Genomic DNA, 18,158 nt, shown 5'->3' with positions numbered 1-18,158 from the left:
AGCCTACACCACCTTCTCTGAATATTGCTCCTCCAGTAACAAACCCCTCCCCAGAAGACTGCCCAGTCACCCATAGCTATAGGCAGAGTAATCTCAACAGCAAAGTTGATCGTGCTGCCACCCTGACAGGAGAAGCAATCCCTGTGCCAAACCACATGCTGAATGCAAGGTGTGTGGCAGCATGAGACTCCATCATACTAGAGAGGAGTTAGAATTTCTTGGAGGATCTTCTATTTAGTGAAAGTATGTAGAGAGGAACTGGCTTGAGCTAGACTGCTCAGACAGTCTCCGTGTGGACAGAGAAAATAACCATTACTTGAAATAAAATACTGCTATTCCTCTTTCTACTATTCCTCTTTCAGTACTCTCTAAGAGAGAATATATTGGAAGGTGGCTGGGTAACCAGACAGTAAGCTGCCTTTTCTGGAAAAAAGAGAGCCATGGGAAGTTTCAGAAAGACCTACAAAATGGAAAGTAGGACAGTAGATTTAAAATCATAAAAAAAAAAATAAAAAAATAAAAATGGGAGAAACAAGAAATTTTGTTCTTTACATTTCAGCATTCACTCATTTTCTTATTTCTTATATCTAACAGCTAGCAAGCAGATTTATTTGGTGCTGCCCCTCTTCAGAGACTTTCAAAGACAAGAGGACAAGAGAACTAATGCTCAGGCTTCAAATGCCCTTTTTTGCTGGTTATCAAAGAAAGGCAGATGATTTCTTGCACACATCAGTATAAACTGGAGTTACTATAGCGACATGATGATTGAAGCATGCATAAATTCAAAGTATGTGAAAAGAGGTTTCATCCCTGCATATACTTTTCAGCCATTTCATAATATATGTTTCAGGACACTTTTTAGGGTGAACATTACTTTAGAGAAAAGCTTTTGTGACACTACTAACTATTCCAAATTATATTAACCAGCTACACTGATGGAAGTCACATCACATATATGTAGAATGCTGTATGATTATTTCAAGAAAATATTTTTCTTAAATATAGATCCATTTTTGTCTTTAAATAAATTACCCCAAAATTAATTGTTTTTCTTACTACCCACATTATCTGTCATACCTAGTGTGTCTTGCAAAATCAACCTCTTGGACTCTCTCTTATAAATTTAAAAAAAGTCAAGCAACAAATTTACCTGCAGTGGGGTAATCAGATTGTAAAAAATTTTGAAGGCTCTTTTGGGAGCAGATTTTCTAATATAAATAAAACATATTATCAAATAAGTAATTTCCCAACTGTGGAGATCAACTTAGGATTTTTTTCATTAACTCCACTGAAGTAAACATAAAAATCTGAGGAACTGTAAGCAGATTCTGAGATCAGGGAGTGGCTAAAATGGATGGGAAGATTTTTTTCTTTCAGGGATTTAAACACAAGAAACACAGTCATGCATCATGAGATGAAACCAAAGACCATATTGAATATACTCACACAAGGGAACTGAACGTATTCTTTTTGAAATACAACTACAAATATTTTTTTCTTTTTTTTTTTTTTCTCTTTTTTTTTTTTTTTTGTTTTAAATGGCTCCTATATTGCTCAACTATGACCACATGAAAGAAATTTTACTCTTGTATGTTATGTGCCAGTCTGATCCAGATTCTGACACCATTGCACACAGTTGCGTTCTTGTTTCTGAACAAAGATGTTATTTCTCCTCTTTCCAAAGTTTTTAATTAGTTTTACTTCTACAGAGGATATTCAGGGATCAAAAAAAAAGACAAAGAAATATCAATTGCTACCTACCTTTGACCAAAGCATCCTGTTCCAGAAATGCAACACCAAATGCTAAGAGTTTAAGCCACAAAAACATGGTTATTTCTGAAAATCAGGCGTATCCTTATGAAACAGCATGTGACTCTCTCTGGAAAGCAGAATAAGTGTTATCTGACTGTAAAAGAATTTCTCAGCTAAACTTGAACCAAAAAGGAGAATAACTAGGCATGTACATTGCACTGCCTGCTTATCTGTGAAGAAGTTGCTTCCTCTGTTACCCCAAACTAACCACTCACAAACTTGCTATGCAGCTTAGTGATGTCAGAGACAACTACTTCTTAAAAAAAAAAAAATTCTTTCAGTTTCCAGGAAGTCAAGAGCGTTTTTCTTATGGTGCTGCAGTAATTCTCAGCTTCCTTAATTCAAATTAAATAGATTTTTTTCAGTCATTCTTTCTACCAAGAAAGAAGCTAAACATGTCTTAACTTTTAAAAAGATTGGATTTCACACTCAAGTCTTGCTCTTCGTATTTTTTCTATAGCATATATTCACCAACTCTCTTTTATGTTATGGATCCTTAATTACTATATATATTTTTTAGAGATTTTTGTTGAGAGAAAGGAAAATCTAAAACATCAGTCAACAAAGCTCTTCTACTGGCAACAAGGGCTTCATGAACAGAGGCAGCTTCAAGTGAAGTGACTGATAAGTAAATGAAAAACCTTTAAATACAGGGTATATTTCTAAATTTCTCCAGAATGATGCAATTCTGGGTATGACAGTAATACACAACAATGGATAGAGGCAGTCTAATTCTCTTTTCTGTAATGTTCAGTTCCTAATTGCTCCATACAATTTTTTACCATGCTAATGCCAAAGGGCTGTGGTCTCTCCTGGAGTTGATGGAAGGTACACCAAAGACATTTTTCTTTAGTGCATGAACTGAAATAGTTCTTTAAAAACTTGATAAGAAATGTCCATTATATAGTAGATTACAAATGGAACAAATGTTGGGATGCTTTCTCTTACTGAAGGTTTCAAAAGTTTTAAAAGAACCAGCAGAATCCTATCACAAGACAGATAAAGAAGGAAAGAAAACATATTTGTGCTTCTTCACATCATGAAGCCCAAATCACTCTTTTCAAGAGCAGATCCTTCAAGTAGCAAACTGTTTCAGTGCCCATTTCTATCAATGAACCATTGCTCTGTAACTGAGATCAAACACTTTCAAATAAAAAAATCTTTGATTTCAGATGAGACTCAGATGCTTTAATATCCATCTGCTTGCAGTGCATTTGAAATACAAATCTCAGCAATCTATTTGACATTTGTGTACATAGACAACTGAGGACAAAAATAAATGGATATTGTGGTAACAAAAACACTGGTTTTTCAAAGACTTTAATTAAAAAAGCCAATATTTTTCCTGAGAGATGCCACATGCATTTTAGTCTCTAAGTTCTCAAAGCACCTGCAGACCTGGCCTAAGAAGCAGGAAGTGTGTGATAAAAAGCAAACCCTCAAGATTTCATCCCTTGTAGTATGCCTTTGAAAGCAGGAAATTATTATCTACAGATATAAATCTAGAAGGTATGAAAAATAAAGCTCAGATTTACGCAAAAAGTCATAGGATCAGCCAAAGAGAATCAGTACACTCTGCTGGCATTTTTATTAGTCAGAAAAACCTAACCGTGGTGGGGTATAAAGGTGTGTGTCTTGGAGGACTTCAGAACTGACAGAGCAACCTCCACTATACTCATTAACAGGAAGAGCAGCTCAGTTCCTCTCAGAGACAGGGAAGGTCAGGAAACAGTTTTTGTAGACTTGCTGAGTGGAAAAGCAGTGATTCCAGAAAAAAGAAAGAGAAGAAGATGGTTTGAAGGGGAAATTCCAACAGTGTAGGGCTGGCTGATGGCCAGAATATAAGCTCTTCTGTATCACTCTTCTGTCAGGGACAGATTACTTAGTTTTGCTAGCTAAGATCACTGCACTGTGAGCCAAAGGACAGACTACAAGAAGGGAAATTTTATTTCTAGTGTGGTTCGGACCTGTGCTGAAAGAAATACTATAAAGATGATATAGTGGGATTTTACACTCAATATCTTTTTATAAGTTCCTGTCATGTTTTTAAACAGTGGCTGGACAGTGACAGATGCTCTCTCTTACTACTAATATCCTTTCAGGGGGAAGAAGGGAATGAGAGAGAGAGAGAGACTTTAGGGTTGAAAAAAACTTGAGTAGGTAGAAGGTGACCTGTTTTGGTAAATGATGCCCTCCTCCAGTGAGAACACAGGCAGGGACAGCAAGAGGGCCTTAACCCAGCCAGCACATTGGGCAGAGAAGTCCCCAAGGGCTCTCTTGAGCACCATGGGAAAGAATACTTTGTTTGGTCCATTTGGGTCGCATCCTCCCCTCCCATAGGCTCAGCTGCTCCTCATTATAGCTGCCACATCCCCAGCCTGGCAGCTGCTGGTGGTTTCCAGGCAGGGTTTTACTATCCTGGTCCTCTCAATCAGGACTTGGGTATCACTTGGGTTCAGCCTGCAGCTTTCCGTAAGATATTATTTTAACTGTTGGACTTGATCATCTTAAACGTGCTTTCCAACCCAAACAATTCTACTTTATATCTATAGCAATGTATTTATATCCTATATATTATTTCATATTTTCATGCTTCACACAGAATTAATCACAAATGTGTTTAACACATGAAGCCTTTTCCCGAACAAACTGCCATCTTCTTCCAAGGATAAGCCCCAAACCACACTTTTAGGAGAGTGGGAGGGGATAAATTCAATTGCAGGTTAAGTAATAGGCTATTAAAATCCATCCTTTTCCAGGACACAGCATTAATTTTTCATCAGCCAAATGATTATAACAGTCTGTAACTATGGCAGTATACATTCCCTACACTGGAGAGAATCAAAGCCAGAACGATCAATTCATACCCTTAAGGACTGCTGAAATGACATTACAAAAAACCATGTAGATTCTTAGGTTATTCATCTTTTTGGAAGTTATGAAAGACACAAAACACCCAAAACAAGAAAAAAAAACAACAAAAAATAAACAGTAAAAAGCAAATCTTTCTTTGTCCAATTCACCTATCTTGCATCACAGTAGATGTGTTAAATTACCACGAATGTCTCCATATTCTGTGCAGCTAAACACCATCTCAAAGGGCAATTATATCACAACTTCAATAAAATTCTAAATTTATTGTGCCAATAGCAACTGGTTTTTCTTTCCATTTACATCAGAAGCCTTAGGAAAAGATCACAAATGCATGGCTTCTGCTTCATACCAAAAATCTAGAGAATAAAGCCCTTGAAACACAGATGTAAGAAAGGGAATCCAAAGTAGAAAGAATTAAAGTAATTTACAGAGTGCATTGGGCATGGGGTGATTCTACTACACAAAGGATTTCACGTTTTTTGTTTCTGAAGGCATCATTACTTAGTGGTGGTGCTGCTTGGCCAGGTTGTATCACACAGTGTAGCCAAAAGCAAGGCAGAAGAAGAGGAAATTCAGCAGAACATGCTTGATTATGTGGTTAAGATGATTTCCTTTCCCAGAATACTTCACTGACTTATAAACAAAAACAAATGGACAGCCTGGGCTGTACCTGTTCCTGCAGGAGCTCACAGCAAATAAAGTCTCCCATGAAGGCAATTGTACTCAGTGGGAAACCTGTACAACGGGCCATAAGACTTTCAACATATGTAGAAAAGGGGAAAGATGAGCAACAGCTGGAGATTAAAGATACTCACATAGGCCATATAAACATAAGCACTTCTCTATAGCTCTCTGGTCTACAATAACGTTACTAGGAGGTGGTTCTAGATGTATGGCACCTTGCCCTTTTCAGTACTGTCTTCTGCCTTATTTCCTCTCTTCAAGGAACAGTGACATGTCAGTGTGAGTGTGAGAGAGAGAGGGAGGGAGCAGACAAGATATCTCTGTCCCAGAACAACTCCATCAAATGCTAAATGCAGCTAAAAATACCTTACTGTTCTTTGGGAAGAAGCCAATGAGCTGTTTCCTAGCCCAATGGAGGGTAAAGTAGCCATAAAACAACCACTATCTGCTCTAGAAGCAGGGAGACCATCTCTTTGTCCATATAAATAACATGAGGCTCTGCTCTTCCACCCCACAGGGTGTTCCCAAAACAGTTCCCTGCCTGGTACCTCAGGGCTCGGAAGAAATAGACTGGAGAGATGGAGGGAAGGCAAGAGTAGCATTACTCAGGGATTATGAGCAGCCTTTTCCTACAACCACAAGCCAAATAAATTTGTATCTCAGACTGGAGTTTCACAAGATGCTTGCAGAAGACTGGGTCACCCTGCGTCTGACATCAGGTATCAAGTAACAGTCATATTACACAGGTCTTGTGCCACCCAGATTCCTGGTGCTTGCCAAGTTTTGTGTCATAGGAGCTGTACCAGTGAAACTGCCCTCTTTTTATTCTCTTTTCATACGATTTCATGTTGCTTGGTTTCACTCTGTGTTCATTTCCTTATGACAGTAGCCTAAAAACGATGGGACGCTCTTCTTTCTCACTCAACACAACTTCCAAGTCCAGATTTTCAAAGATATGGTATCACTTTGGCCCTAATCACAAAGAATTTTAACTGGATTGCTTTTTGGGTTGGTTTTTGTTTGAGGTTTTTTAAACATGTTTTGTATTTTTTAATTCAGGCAATGATTTCTCCACCGTTATCTAAACCTGGTGCCTCCTTGTGTTAATCTGTTTATAAAATGTATGTTATTTTTCTCAGAGAGAAAAAAAGCTTCTCCATGGAGAAGCTACTTATGTTTTCTTTTTGTCCAGAGGCTCTGAAAGAAAAAAGTGGAGAGCATGTACTTCATTAAAAATTAATTTGTCTATACATTGCTTGGATTTAAAATTATGCAAACTTTCTTTACATAAATTTCCTTGAATGGAAGTCAGCCTCTATGGCTCAGCTGGGTTACACTGATATTCACCATGGCTGCACAGGAGACTTAAACAATTCCACAGAATCTGAAGGCCTACACCTTAGCAAACACTAATGGACACAGGATAAATTCATCCTAAGGACACCTCTGTCTAAATCAAGGAAGGTACCTCCATAATGTGTTTCATCCTGTAAAATTACTTTGGCACCTTACTGTGAAATCTTGTTTATGCTAAAAATACATGTTTTTATGTAAAAAAAAAAAATATAGGTAATGCTTTCTTGAATATTTGCTAAGGCATCTCCTTTGCATATACTTTTCTAGCATGTTTGCAGTTGCCAAGAAATATTTCTTGAAGAATAAAAAGAACATTTTTACTTAATATGTCATACTGGATCAAATTATTTTAAGGTCAAGAGTAAACAATACAGCTCTTTGTGCAGGCACACTGCTATGCTGCTATCAAGCCTCAGGCAATGATGATTTGACATCTTCACTTCATATGTTGCCTGCCTGATCTGTGCTGTACCTGCTCAGGACAGAGATCATCTTTTGGTATCCCTGAGGCACTATTCACAATCTGCCTCAAAATGAGTAATAAATCTATGATAATCTTTCAGAAGTGTCAAGTACTTGCTTCTTGCTTACACATAAAATCACTCCAGGATAACACAAGGCCCAGTTATTGTGAAATGGGTGCCCTTAAATAGCTCTGTTTAATGTGCCCCCTTGGAATTTGCTGCCCATGGACAGTGGCAGCATACCCATAGGCACAGGCTCAAATTTGTGCTGAACATCTCCTCCTCCTCCTGGCATTGCATGAGTGCTGGATGCTGAGAACAGCTCAGGATTCAGCTACATACGTAGCATTCAAAAATTGCCCAATGAGTTCATTCCACATTATGAAACATCAAATTAACATTTTACACATGGTGTTATTTCTTTGAATCCTTCATCATCCAGTCTGAAAGGGAAAATGGAAAGGACAGACATTTATGTTAATATTTGCTACCCATGGATAACTCCTGGTTGAGCTCTCATTTGGAAAACCACTTCAACGCTGGCAGATTTTTCCTCCTCTTAGACTGATTCCCCTTTTTTTCCCCAGTTTCATTTGCCCTATCTCTAGATTCTCATAGACACTCATATGACCTTTTATCTACAAATCAATCACAGCTTTAAGATGCAGTGAGCTAAATGCCAGGCAGGGAGCTCTGTTCTGCACAATCACACTCAAACTCTGGAAAAGTACTGAAGCTTCAGATGCTAAACATGCTCCCTCTGTGCAGGGTGTTCCCTATTACAATCACCAAATCCACCCTGCCTTTACCAAAACTGATCACTTATTTGATTTTTCCTCATTACCTAGCCTCTGTGTGCCAGTTAATGTTCCCAAATTACAAATTACAATTGCAAAATTATATATGACAATATGACACCCTGGAGTAAATGCTGTCTTACCTGAACCCAACAAAAGGTACAGTTGTGCCATATTTGCAGAAGACCTGACAGAATGTAAGTCAAAGCAACAGTAACACCAGTTAACACCAAACAGCCCACATAGAAAAAGAAGAAAATGCTCACAGAAATAATCTTTCCTGAAGTGCTTCCATTCTGGTTTCACAATAGCACTTTTATACTTCATTGCAGTTGAATTGCTCATTGCAGTTCACAAGGGAATGGCCATTTCCCTTATCTCCTGGACACTGCTTCCTGTGTGCTCTGTAGCACACTTAGAGACACGTCTGTGTATTCTGAACTAGTGCTTCAAATAAACCAAACAGGGTGGGGATTTTTAGGGGGTTTTATTATTATTTTAATATATTTTTTAATTTTTTTTTTATTTAAGAAAACTTTAACTGAAACAAGCTAGGACCCGATGTCAGAGCAGCAGTAGTAGTGCTCATTTTTACAGTAAGATGAAAGGTAAATTTATACTGAATGCTTTCTAGCATCAAAAACTATGTTTATTTTTTGGATAGAAATGTATTCCCACAGCTGGTTGTAGTCATTATGTTACAGAAGCACAAAAATGCCTCTTGAGCAAGTGTTTACAAACATAAACCATAATATATTTACCTAGAAGGCCAGTCTGCTTACAGTGATTGCTGTTGGTCATCTCCTGATAGCCCATCTCTTACCCCTCTCTGCATTTTGACATGATTTTTCTCTGTGGGGCTGTCCAGATGGATTAGATAGATGTCTTCAAAGATAACTATTGTGGCAGGCATTACTTCTTCTTCAGTGGCTTGTCAAGAAACTTCTGCTATAAAAGCTGAAAGAGTTCAGAAATTTTCTATAATCTTAACTCCTAATATCTATCTTTGAATTTGAAACAGTTAGGAAATCAAACTGATCCACAGACCTACCTCACACATCAGGGTCTATGTCATGCCTCAGCTCCCTCTTTCAGTTTCCCTGTCTGTAAGCTTTTCAGCTCACATCTGTCACACACAGACACAGAGTAAGCTATGAGAAAAGTTCATAATGCTGATATTAAAATCCCCTCTGTCTAAAGATATATTGGTGTCTTTTCTTATTATTTATTCTCTTACCCAATATGGGTAAGAAATGGGGAAACTGAGAGGCGGAATTAAAAAAAAAAACAAAAGAAAAAAGCGGAAAAAAAAAAAGATACATTGCAGTACCATGGAAAGGTTATTTGCTGTATGTTCTATGTATATCATGGTCAAAGTATTTCAAACTGATTAGTTCATTGTCTGCAATAATAGTTACATTAAATAAAAATTAGCCAGAATATTACCCTTCTCATTTTCTCTGCTACCTCCTTACTGATTTCTCCTTTCTTTTTTATCCACAATGTTATTTGTCCTGGAACATAGAAAACACTTACTGTAGAGCAGAAATGACAGTGGATGAGAAAAAATGAAGACAGTACTAGATTATTTAGAAAAAAAATAACATCTGCAGTTGGAGCCTACCAAATATAGATGGGTCTATCTGATCTTTTTAGATCATATGCTCGTTGGGCCTTCTCCAAACTTTTGCAGCATTCAGAAAGTTCCATGAAAATATCCTACTTGTGTAGACTGGTGTCTGAATGACAAATGCAGAAGGTAAATCTGAAAGACAGATTCAATTAAGCACTTCAGTTTCATTAGAAGGCTTAAAATGAGTTTTATACAAAGTCATTTAAGCAATTGGAAATGCTCTCTATTACTCCTTGTCAATGGGCATAGTTAAGGTCAGGTAAGAGAGATGCAGAAGTATTAGAAATATATATTTTTAAAGTAACAGACAGGTAAACAGTGGGCTCTTGTGCAAGAGAGAAATGGTGGCAGAGAGCCAAGTAAATTTGAGTGATTTAAGACAGTTAAGGGGAAAGACAGCACTGGGAAATTAAACACTCTGAAGTAAAAAGATTTCTTCAATTATTTTTGGTTTATAGCTTATTTCTATTTTACTGTAGGTAATTTGTAATAAACACCCAACCCAAATTGGGCTGGTTTGTGTCAGAAAAGCTCAAGAAACATACCACTGGGGCCTTATAACACATACAACATGTTTTACTGCATACAGTGCAAGAGCCAAAAATAGCCAAAGAGGAAGGTGGAGGAGGAGGAGGGAAAACTTGTCATCTCTCAGGCTGAAATAGCCCACACTGTGATGTTCCCCAAACAGCTGGAATTCTCAGAGAATGTGAACTGAATCACAACAGAAGTAAACAGTATTGGATTCCTTCAGTACAAGGAAAAAAAGCCCAAAAAAAGCACATCAACTTTTGTTTCTCTCACAAAGAAATTTCACAACAACAAATATTGTAATTTGGAATCAAGTGTATACTGCTGAAATTCTAGTCTCTAGCAAACAAACAAAGAAACAAACAAAAAAAACACCCCACCCTAGTATCATTTAGTATTCACTATTGTTCCTTCAGCTTTTTTCTAAAAGTGATAAATTGTTTATAAATATAAATCTTGGAATAGCAAGAATAGCTCATTTTTCCCATATCAAGCCCAGACTGACATTCTGATCAAGGTAATATGCCCTCCTTTCCCAAGATCAGCATAAGATATTTGAAAACTTCTTTCTGCCTGATGGCAAGTGTTATCTCTATACTTCTTAATTTGGAAACCCACAGAGGATGAAACTCCATACAAACAATTATTTAGCAACAGTCTCTGTCATCATCTGCTTCTTTTCGTATAATCCACTTTAGAGTTTAATGAAATTCTGAGTTAAAACACAAGTGCATCCTTTAAAACTGGATTTAAGCAAAAACAAGAAAAACTTTAGTTAGCTAACTTTGCCAATTCTTAGAGCCAAGTCCAGCCTATCAAGGCTGTAAAACTGGTCATCAAAATTAAAGTTCTATCTTCAGGACAAAGGTACACTGTGAAAGATATCAGCCCCATTTCAGTTTGAACATCCCAGCTTTGTTTTCAGTTTGCTGATGTTCAGCAGGTTGCTCCATAGTGATCAATGGAGATACATTCTGAGAGGTTTCTGACACCTTTACCCCCTCCTCCAGCACGTTGTCATTTTAGGTGGAGGAAATTCAACTGCTATGAAAAACTACAGATTCACAAATAAGTTTCTCTAAGAAAAGCAATTCAAATCCTCACTTTCCTTTTCCTCACTGTAAACAGAAAAATAATTTAAAGACAGATGATAATAAGCAAACAAAGTAAGACCAGCTTGTCCCCCCACTGTCTCTAAACCAGAAAATCCTTTGTTCTGTTCCTTGCCCTTTGCAACCTTCCTTTCTCCAAGTTTCCCACATTACCTTGGAAAAATACCTAACACCACCTAAACTTTTCTCACTACTGTTCAACAGATTAGCTTGCCATTTGAAACCATAAATCTTTAAGGTCAGGCTTGCACTTCCTTCCATCTGGAAAAGAATATCTCTTGCATATTACTACAATATTTGGACAGTGAAAGCACCAGATTCCAGACAACTGAAGCTAAAACCAAACCCTAAACTTGGAGAATTTGGTGTGAGGTGGGGAGTTCATTCCATTTTGTTTGCATGAGGAAACACAAACAGGGTGAGAAAGGGGAAGTTCTAAAATGAGATAGGAAGAGCCTTTCTCTGCTGTTTCCAGAATGGCTTCTGTTCTGCTCCAAAGTGGTAAAGGGAAGTAGGTAAAGTTCTTGAAAAAAGTCTTGGTTTTTGATATTTGTCCAAGGAAAGCTGAGCAGGCTGAAAATGTACATATTCTTTATACAGCAATCCAACCATGTGACTCTCTAAAGATCATCCATCTTTACTTATTTTACTATTTCAAATAATTTTATGCTTCCAATAATATGAAATTAATTCAGGAAAAAAATAGTCTGCCTTGCATGATGTACCATAGCTAAATCAGGTAAAGGGTGATTTTATAAAATGATCTACACCAATCTTCAAGACCTCTAAAATTGGTTTATTGATCAAGTAAGAGCTCAGAATGAAAAACAAAAAGCACAAGTCCTCTCTAATTTACTATCTTGATCCAAGCAATAAGCACTTCATTTTTCTGATACTACATTTTATATCAACAGTTTATATATTGGTAGCAATTTTGTTTAACTGCAACCTTAGATACATTTAATGCCCTTACTGCCAATGCCTCCCTGATAAGATCAGCAGCAGTGTTTTCAAAGACTATCAGAATTAAGACAGGCCCAAAAAAGCTGTGAATTGAAGTTGGTAGACTGAAAACCAGTAAAACTCCCAACCACAACTTTCTGCTTTTGCCTCAGCTTCTCAGCTTTCCAAGCTGGTTTCATTTTCTGGTTCCTGTATGATAATTACCAAGGCCCCAGCAATGAGGTAGAGTTTGCAAAATTCATGACTGGGGCCTGAATATAAACCTCCCTTTGCAACAAAGTGAAATTCAAACTATACAAGCAAAGCCACAATTTAGCTCATGTTGTTTCTGGCAGATCTCTTTGAAGACAAACGTGGAGATCAGCTAAGGTGTTTGGGACACAGACCATTGATGGTCCCTCGAAGTTAAGAAAATCCTCAGAGCTGAAAAATAGCAGTGTTGGAACCCAGGCTCCAGCTTCCCAACCTCAATTTAAAAATACTGAAACCTGTTATGTCAGTGCATAACTTTTACCTTTGGATTATTTCAATTTCAAGACTGGTCCTATGGAGAAAATCTAATATCTCAGATTTCTTTTGTACATCAGAGGTACAAAGCTTCTTGTCAGCAGTCTGGCTTTGTATCTGAAGTGCCACAGGAGCCATCACGTTCTTACTGAAAGTAGAAAACTACAGCAACACACAAATGCTACCCAAACTCTCATTTATGGACTACTTTAAGGATTCAGCAAAACTTTTCCCATCAGTGACCTCAGGCTCTTTGAAACTGACAAGCTGGTTTCTCAGCTCTTGTCACAATGCATTGGATGATTTGAAGTTTGCACTGATGACACTGAGTCCCAGGTCCTGCAGACCAATGAACCCTGTTTTGCAGCAGTGAAAGGGTTGCAGAAGTTTGCCAGAAATTCAAAGTTCTGTCCAGTCCAAGTGCTGAGAGAGAGCACATCTCTTTCTGCTTGGCCCTGACTGCTCTTGCAGCTCCTTGATGGCTTCCAGTTGACACGTAGGACTTGAACTTGTACAAACAAAATGGTCCATGAGACAGAACCTCCCTAATACCACTTTTCAGCAGTACATTCAACAGCATGCATGTTAGACCTACAAGCTGCAAGTATCTCTTCCTTCCCTTTCTAGCTAATAAAGTGTAAATTTGTAAGAAAAACAGAGTTGTTGCTTAAAAGCCATTTTTGCAGCATTCTTTGCAGTAATCTGAACATTTTTATCTTTGGAAGTCTACTATATCACTAGTCCTGAGTCCTATGTTCTTCTCTTAAGCTGGGGAACAGGCATTTGCACTTGACAGCTTTTTCACTATACTTGGATTATCCAGCTCCATGCAGCACACATGTTCTGATGAACACGTGTGGGTACAGAAGTGGGAGAAGAGCAGAAAAGAAAGGTAGATCATGAAATGAGAAGTGATGCTGACTCAAAGCACTGCAGAGGAAAGCAAGATGCTGGCACAATCTCAGCAGCGAGAAGCCTGAACACTGGTACAGTGTGCTTCACTTTGTACAACTCCACTTAGCTGTCAGGTTGCTGTGCCCTACGGGCATTTGGGAAGTCCCAAGGAATGTCCAAAGCAACAATGATATCCAGGATCCTCAGTGTGTCTTTAAGTGTGTGATCCTTCAGATGTTCCATGCTTGTGTATACAGTTATTTTAAGCAAATCCCACAAGGTAAAGGTTCACATTTGCTGCTAATTAATGTTGATAGCATTTAAAGGGTCACTTCTTGAAACTTTAAGCTCTAAGAACCAGGGAAAGTAGATACCTAGCAAGAGACCTGGCAACTTAGATTTATAGCTTGACCTTGAATTATGGAGAAATATTTTACATTTGAGATTTAGGATTTTCCTTCTTGGAGACCCTGACTGTAAGAATGAGGTGGACTTGAAGCGTAAAGTTCACTTATGCTTTTCTTAACAAGGTGGTGTCCCTTGAGCTGTAGGAATCTTGTAACAATTCAACATAAACCAGACAAATTTTCAAGTAATTTGTGTGCTCCCTAAATTACCTTATAGCTAAGGGCTTTAAATCCAAAATGATCTACATACTTCCTTTTCTACATCAGCATAGATACACTGAAAAAAAAATCTAGCTTTTATTATGAAGCTTCCTTGAGATTATGATATTCTTTTTTCTGCACAATGAAACTTTAAAAGTACATTTCTCATTCCAGGTTTCTTGGTCTATAAAACATTTGCACTGTAGAACATCATAATTTTCAAAATTATGTCACACAAAACAAGACAAACTCCTTAACAAGAGAAAGAAATTCAGAAGTAAATGCTTTAAAATCTTATGGCCACTCTCCTGTAAAATGTGTAACGTAGAACCCTTGTCCTGCAAGCCATAAAATCTGCTAAAAAGTGAATTTCACCATAGAAATAAATGTTATTCACTCTATAGTTTTAATCTAATAATTCATTATAAGCATGTCTGTCATTATTTCCTCTATTTAGGGTCAAGACAAAAAGAACTATCTATATGTTATTGCACTCTTTTGCCATTACAGATTTTTGCACCTCTCATTTTATCTTATTAATACAAGCATAGGGAATTGGAGTGCATGATGGAAAACAGAGAATTAAAAATAAGTTTGTCAGTCTAGCCAAAAAATAAAAGCTAAAAGGGATGTTATTGATGTCTTCTACTACCTGGTGGGTGGTTAATGAGAAGACAGAGTCAAACACTTCTCAAAGGTATACAATGGAAAGATGAGGAACAACAGGCCACCAACTGCATCAAGTGAATTTATGACTCAATATTGAGCACTAAATTTCACAAGGACAATCATCCAGTGGAATGAGCTACCCAGAGCAGCTGTGAAAGCATCCATTCTCCGGGCCAAAACTCAATTAAACAGGCTGTGAGCAACTAACATTGAAGTAACCCTTTTCTAAGCAAGGATAAGGGCAGATGATGTCCTGAAATCTTCCTAGCCAAGGTTATTCTGTAACTCTATAACACTTTTGCATGAATATGAGCAGAAGCATTTCACCAAGTGCCTGGGGGAATTGGGAGTTGGTTTCTGAACTACTATTTCTTTTGTGGGATAGGGTAGTTTGTTTTGTGTTTGTCTGGGGGGGAGTTATATATTTATTTATTTCCAACAACTTTAAAAAAAATTTACAGTTACTTTCCCTTTCTTAGTTTCCAGGCTTAACTATAATAACCTCAGATTTATTCTTTCTTCAAAGGGTTTCTAGGAATAGATTCAAAATTATGAGAGGTTCTCTTCCTTATTTAGGGCCACTGACTGACCATAAGAAAAAAGTATTGAGGCATTAGAATGTATTTGTTTGAAATACCTGATACTGAAATTCAAACAGTTCTTCAAGCAGAATTCCTAACAAGAAGGATTGTGACAGGGAGTCTACATGATTTACTTTGAAGAAAAAAACGTGTGTTTAAGAGACCCACGGATCTTCAAAAGAGCACCTCCTTCAAAAGGCCTCACCTTAAAGCTATAAGGGATTTTCAGAAGTTAATGTATTTACATAAAGTGGAAAGACTTGCAAACTGTACAAGGCAATTACTGGAAGCAGTAGTGTAGTATTGAACAAATGGTCCTGATTTTCGTTGGTTTTTTTTCAAAGAAACATTTCATTTCTTTCATCTACACGTAAAACTATAGGCAAAATCCTGTAGTCCTTACTGAAAAATAAAAAAGGTCATTTTCACACCTCCTGCTGGTCTTCTGTTCAAAGAACATGAATACTCCAATGAGGTGAACAGCAGAAGAAAAAGGAGCTTGAAAATCCAGTCCACACAGAAAGAAAAACTGCATTTAAAATGCACACAATAAACACTAGACTTTTATTGCAGAGTATTTGAGCAGCTTTTGCTGAACTGGTTATAAAATAATCAGTTATATGTGTCTATATAGACACATATATGCACATATATACACACACTTCATTCTACATAGAGAAATCCAGATTAAAAAGCCTCCCCCTTATCTTTAGTAATAACACACTGAAGCCCGCCTGCTCCTTGGTGTCATTAGCCAATCAATCCCTTAGGCAGCGTTCTATAATTTCTTATTATTAGATGTTTCAAATCAACTTTGTGAACAAATTAAAAACTTTAATTCTGAAAGAAAAGTGCATAAAATATAAAAGCAACAAACAGTGATAGTGTCTTGTTAGGCAATTAGAAGTGATAGTTGCATTCATTTTTGGTTTTTCTTTTCAAAAACATTCTTTTCCCTTTATGGTTTATGCATAAATTCACTTCTACCTCCCATAGTCCCAATTTGATGTTTCTCATTCTCTGGTATTAGCCCTAAGAACCTTCAGGGAGTGAAGCAAACACACACGAACCTGTGAACACACCAATCTCCAGGCTTACCTGGTCTGTAACAGCCAGCAAGGACTGGAGAAAATAAATAAATAAATAAATAAATAAAAGTCACACTGAAAACCATGATAGTATTGTACAGCAGATTAATAGACTGTATCAGGAAAATCTCTTCCCACAATTGTAAGCACAGTAGTATCATTCACCCTGCATACAAGAATATATATTAATCTGGCAATACTTTCCTTTGCTGCAAGAACACATAAAAAAAATAAGTGTCCCAAATATCTGCATGCATTCCCACTCACCTCCGTCAGCAATTAGGAAATAAAAATTTTAATTAATGTTTTAAAACTCTCTTTAATAATTGTAAAACATTACTAGCCAGCTCCCACTACATCAATTATGCTAGCCAAACGCTTCATATTGTTTAAAATCATGTCATGTATTTTAGGAGCAAAAACATAAGAATCAATTTTCTATACCTAATGCCCAGCATACAAATGCTATGAAAAAAAAAAAAAGTTCTGTAGTTGCAAATACATACATTGCTGCCTAAGATTACAGACATAAGCAGCCCTTAATTGTTCTCTGTATACTTAACAAATTAACTCCAAAATGCTAGCACTCTGAAGTGACTTGAATTCTTGTGGACACTTGCATGATGAATTCTGAGAATGGTTATGAGCCAGTAACTCAATCCAGCTTTCTTTTAATATCTAGAGTTTATAGATATGCATTTAGAGCTATAACTGAAAGCACTTTGCATGGAGTTTGTTTCGGGCAGCCTAAATTTATGTTTTGTTTTTTTCTGAAAAGCTGGTCCTCTGTAATTAATATTAATTATGTCTTTGCCTTAAATTTGCTCTCTTGATTCTTGGATAGGTAAATACAGAGACACAGATATTTCCTGCCTGTTTGATATGGTGTTTTGGAGATAAAAATATTCTAGACTTATTACAAAAATAAAAGTATCTATTTCTTATATCAATAAGAAACTTGATCAATAATGATACCATGAATGATGATATAAACACAGCAGAGGAACTGCAATTTACCACAAACTAAATAGAAATAAAAAAGAAAAAAAAAAGCTTTCAAAACTAATGTCTTAATCCAGGCATATTATTTAAAATAACAGCCCAATACAATAACAACAATGGAAGGAGAATGAAGGAGATGTAAAATGATATTTAAACTCAGTACCAATCTCTGACAGATACCTAGATACCACTCTACACTGAAGCAGTTAAAAATTTTAATTATGGCATTTCACTAGAAAACAAACAAGGACAAAATAACTGACCTCTGATATGAACAGTCTATGACAAGAAATTTTTTACTTTAATTATTTCTAAAGTGAAGTGAAGAATTTATGCTACTCTGACCTAGCTGCCTTTTTTCCCCCAGTCATTCCATTTTTATGGGAATCTGAAATATTTCTGCTTTTAAACATTCTTTTAATGTCAAAGTTTCCTCCAAATATAGAGCCTACCGCCACTCACCAACTAAACTCAGAGCATTAACAGTCTGTGTAATCACTGCAATAAATCAAATGAAATCTTCCATCCATTTCCCAATATTTAGACTTTGATGAAATTTAGAAGCTTGTCCCTTTAAGGTTTT

The 18,158-nt window shown here is 36.9% G+C and overlaps 1 protein-coding gene across 1 annotated transcript in view; it reads right to left on the bottom strand.

The window, feature by feature from the left end:
* The window catches only part of PTPRC (protein tyrosine phosphatase receptor type C), a 58,828-nt gene extending 57,000 nt beyond the window's left edge, over window positions 1–1,828 (bottom strand). The window contains 2 exon segments of the mRNA XM_030455301.1: window positions 925–927; window positions 1,762–1,828. Coding sequence (XP_030311161.1) covers window positions 925–927; window positions 1,762–1,828 — 70 coding nt within the window.
* Window positions 1,829–18,158: the final 16,330 nt, after the last annotated feature.

The sequence above is a fragment of the Calypte anna genome, chromosome 8, assembly GCF_003957555.1.
Source record: "Calypte anna isolate BGI_N300 chromosome 8, bCalAnn1_v1.p, whole genome shotgun sequence".
Lineage (NCBI taxonomy): Eukaryota > Metazoa > Chordata > Aves > Apodiformes > Trochilidae > Calypte > Calypte anna.
The sequence above is the reverse complement of the archived record's forward strand: the minus strand, read 5'-3'. Positions and strand labels throughout refer to the sequence as shown.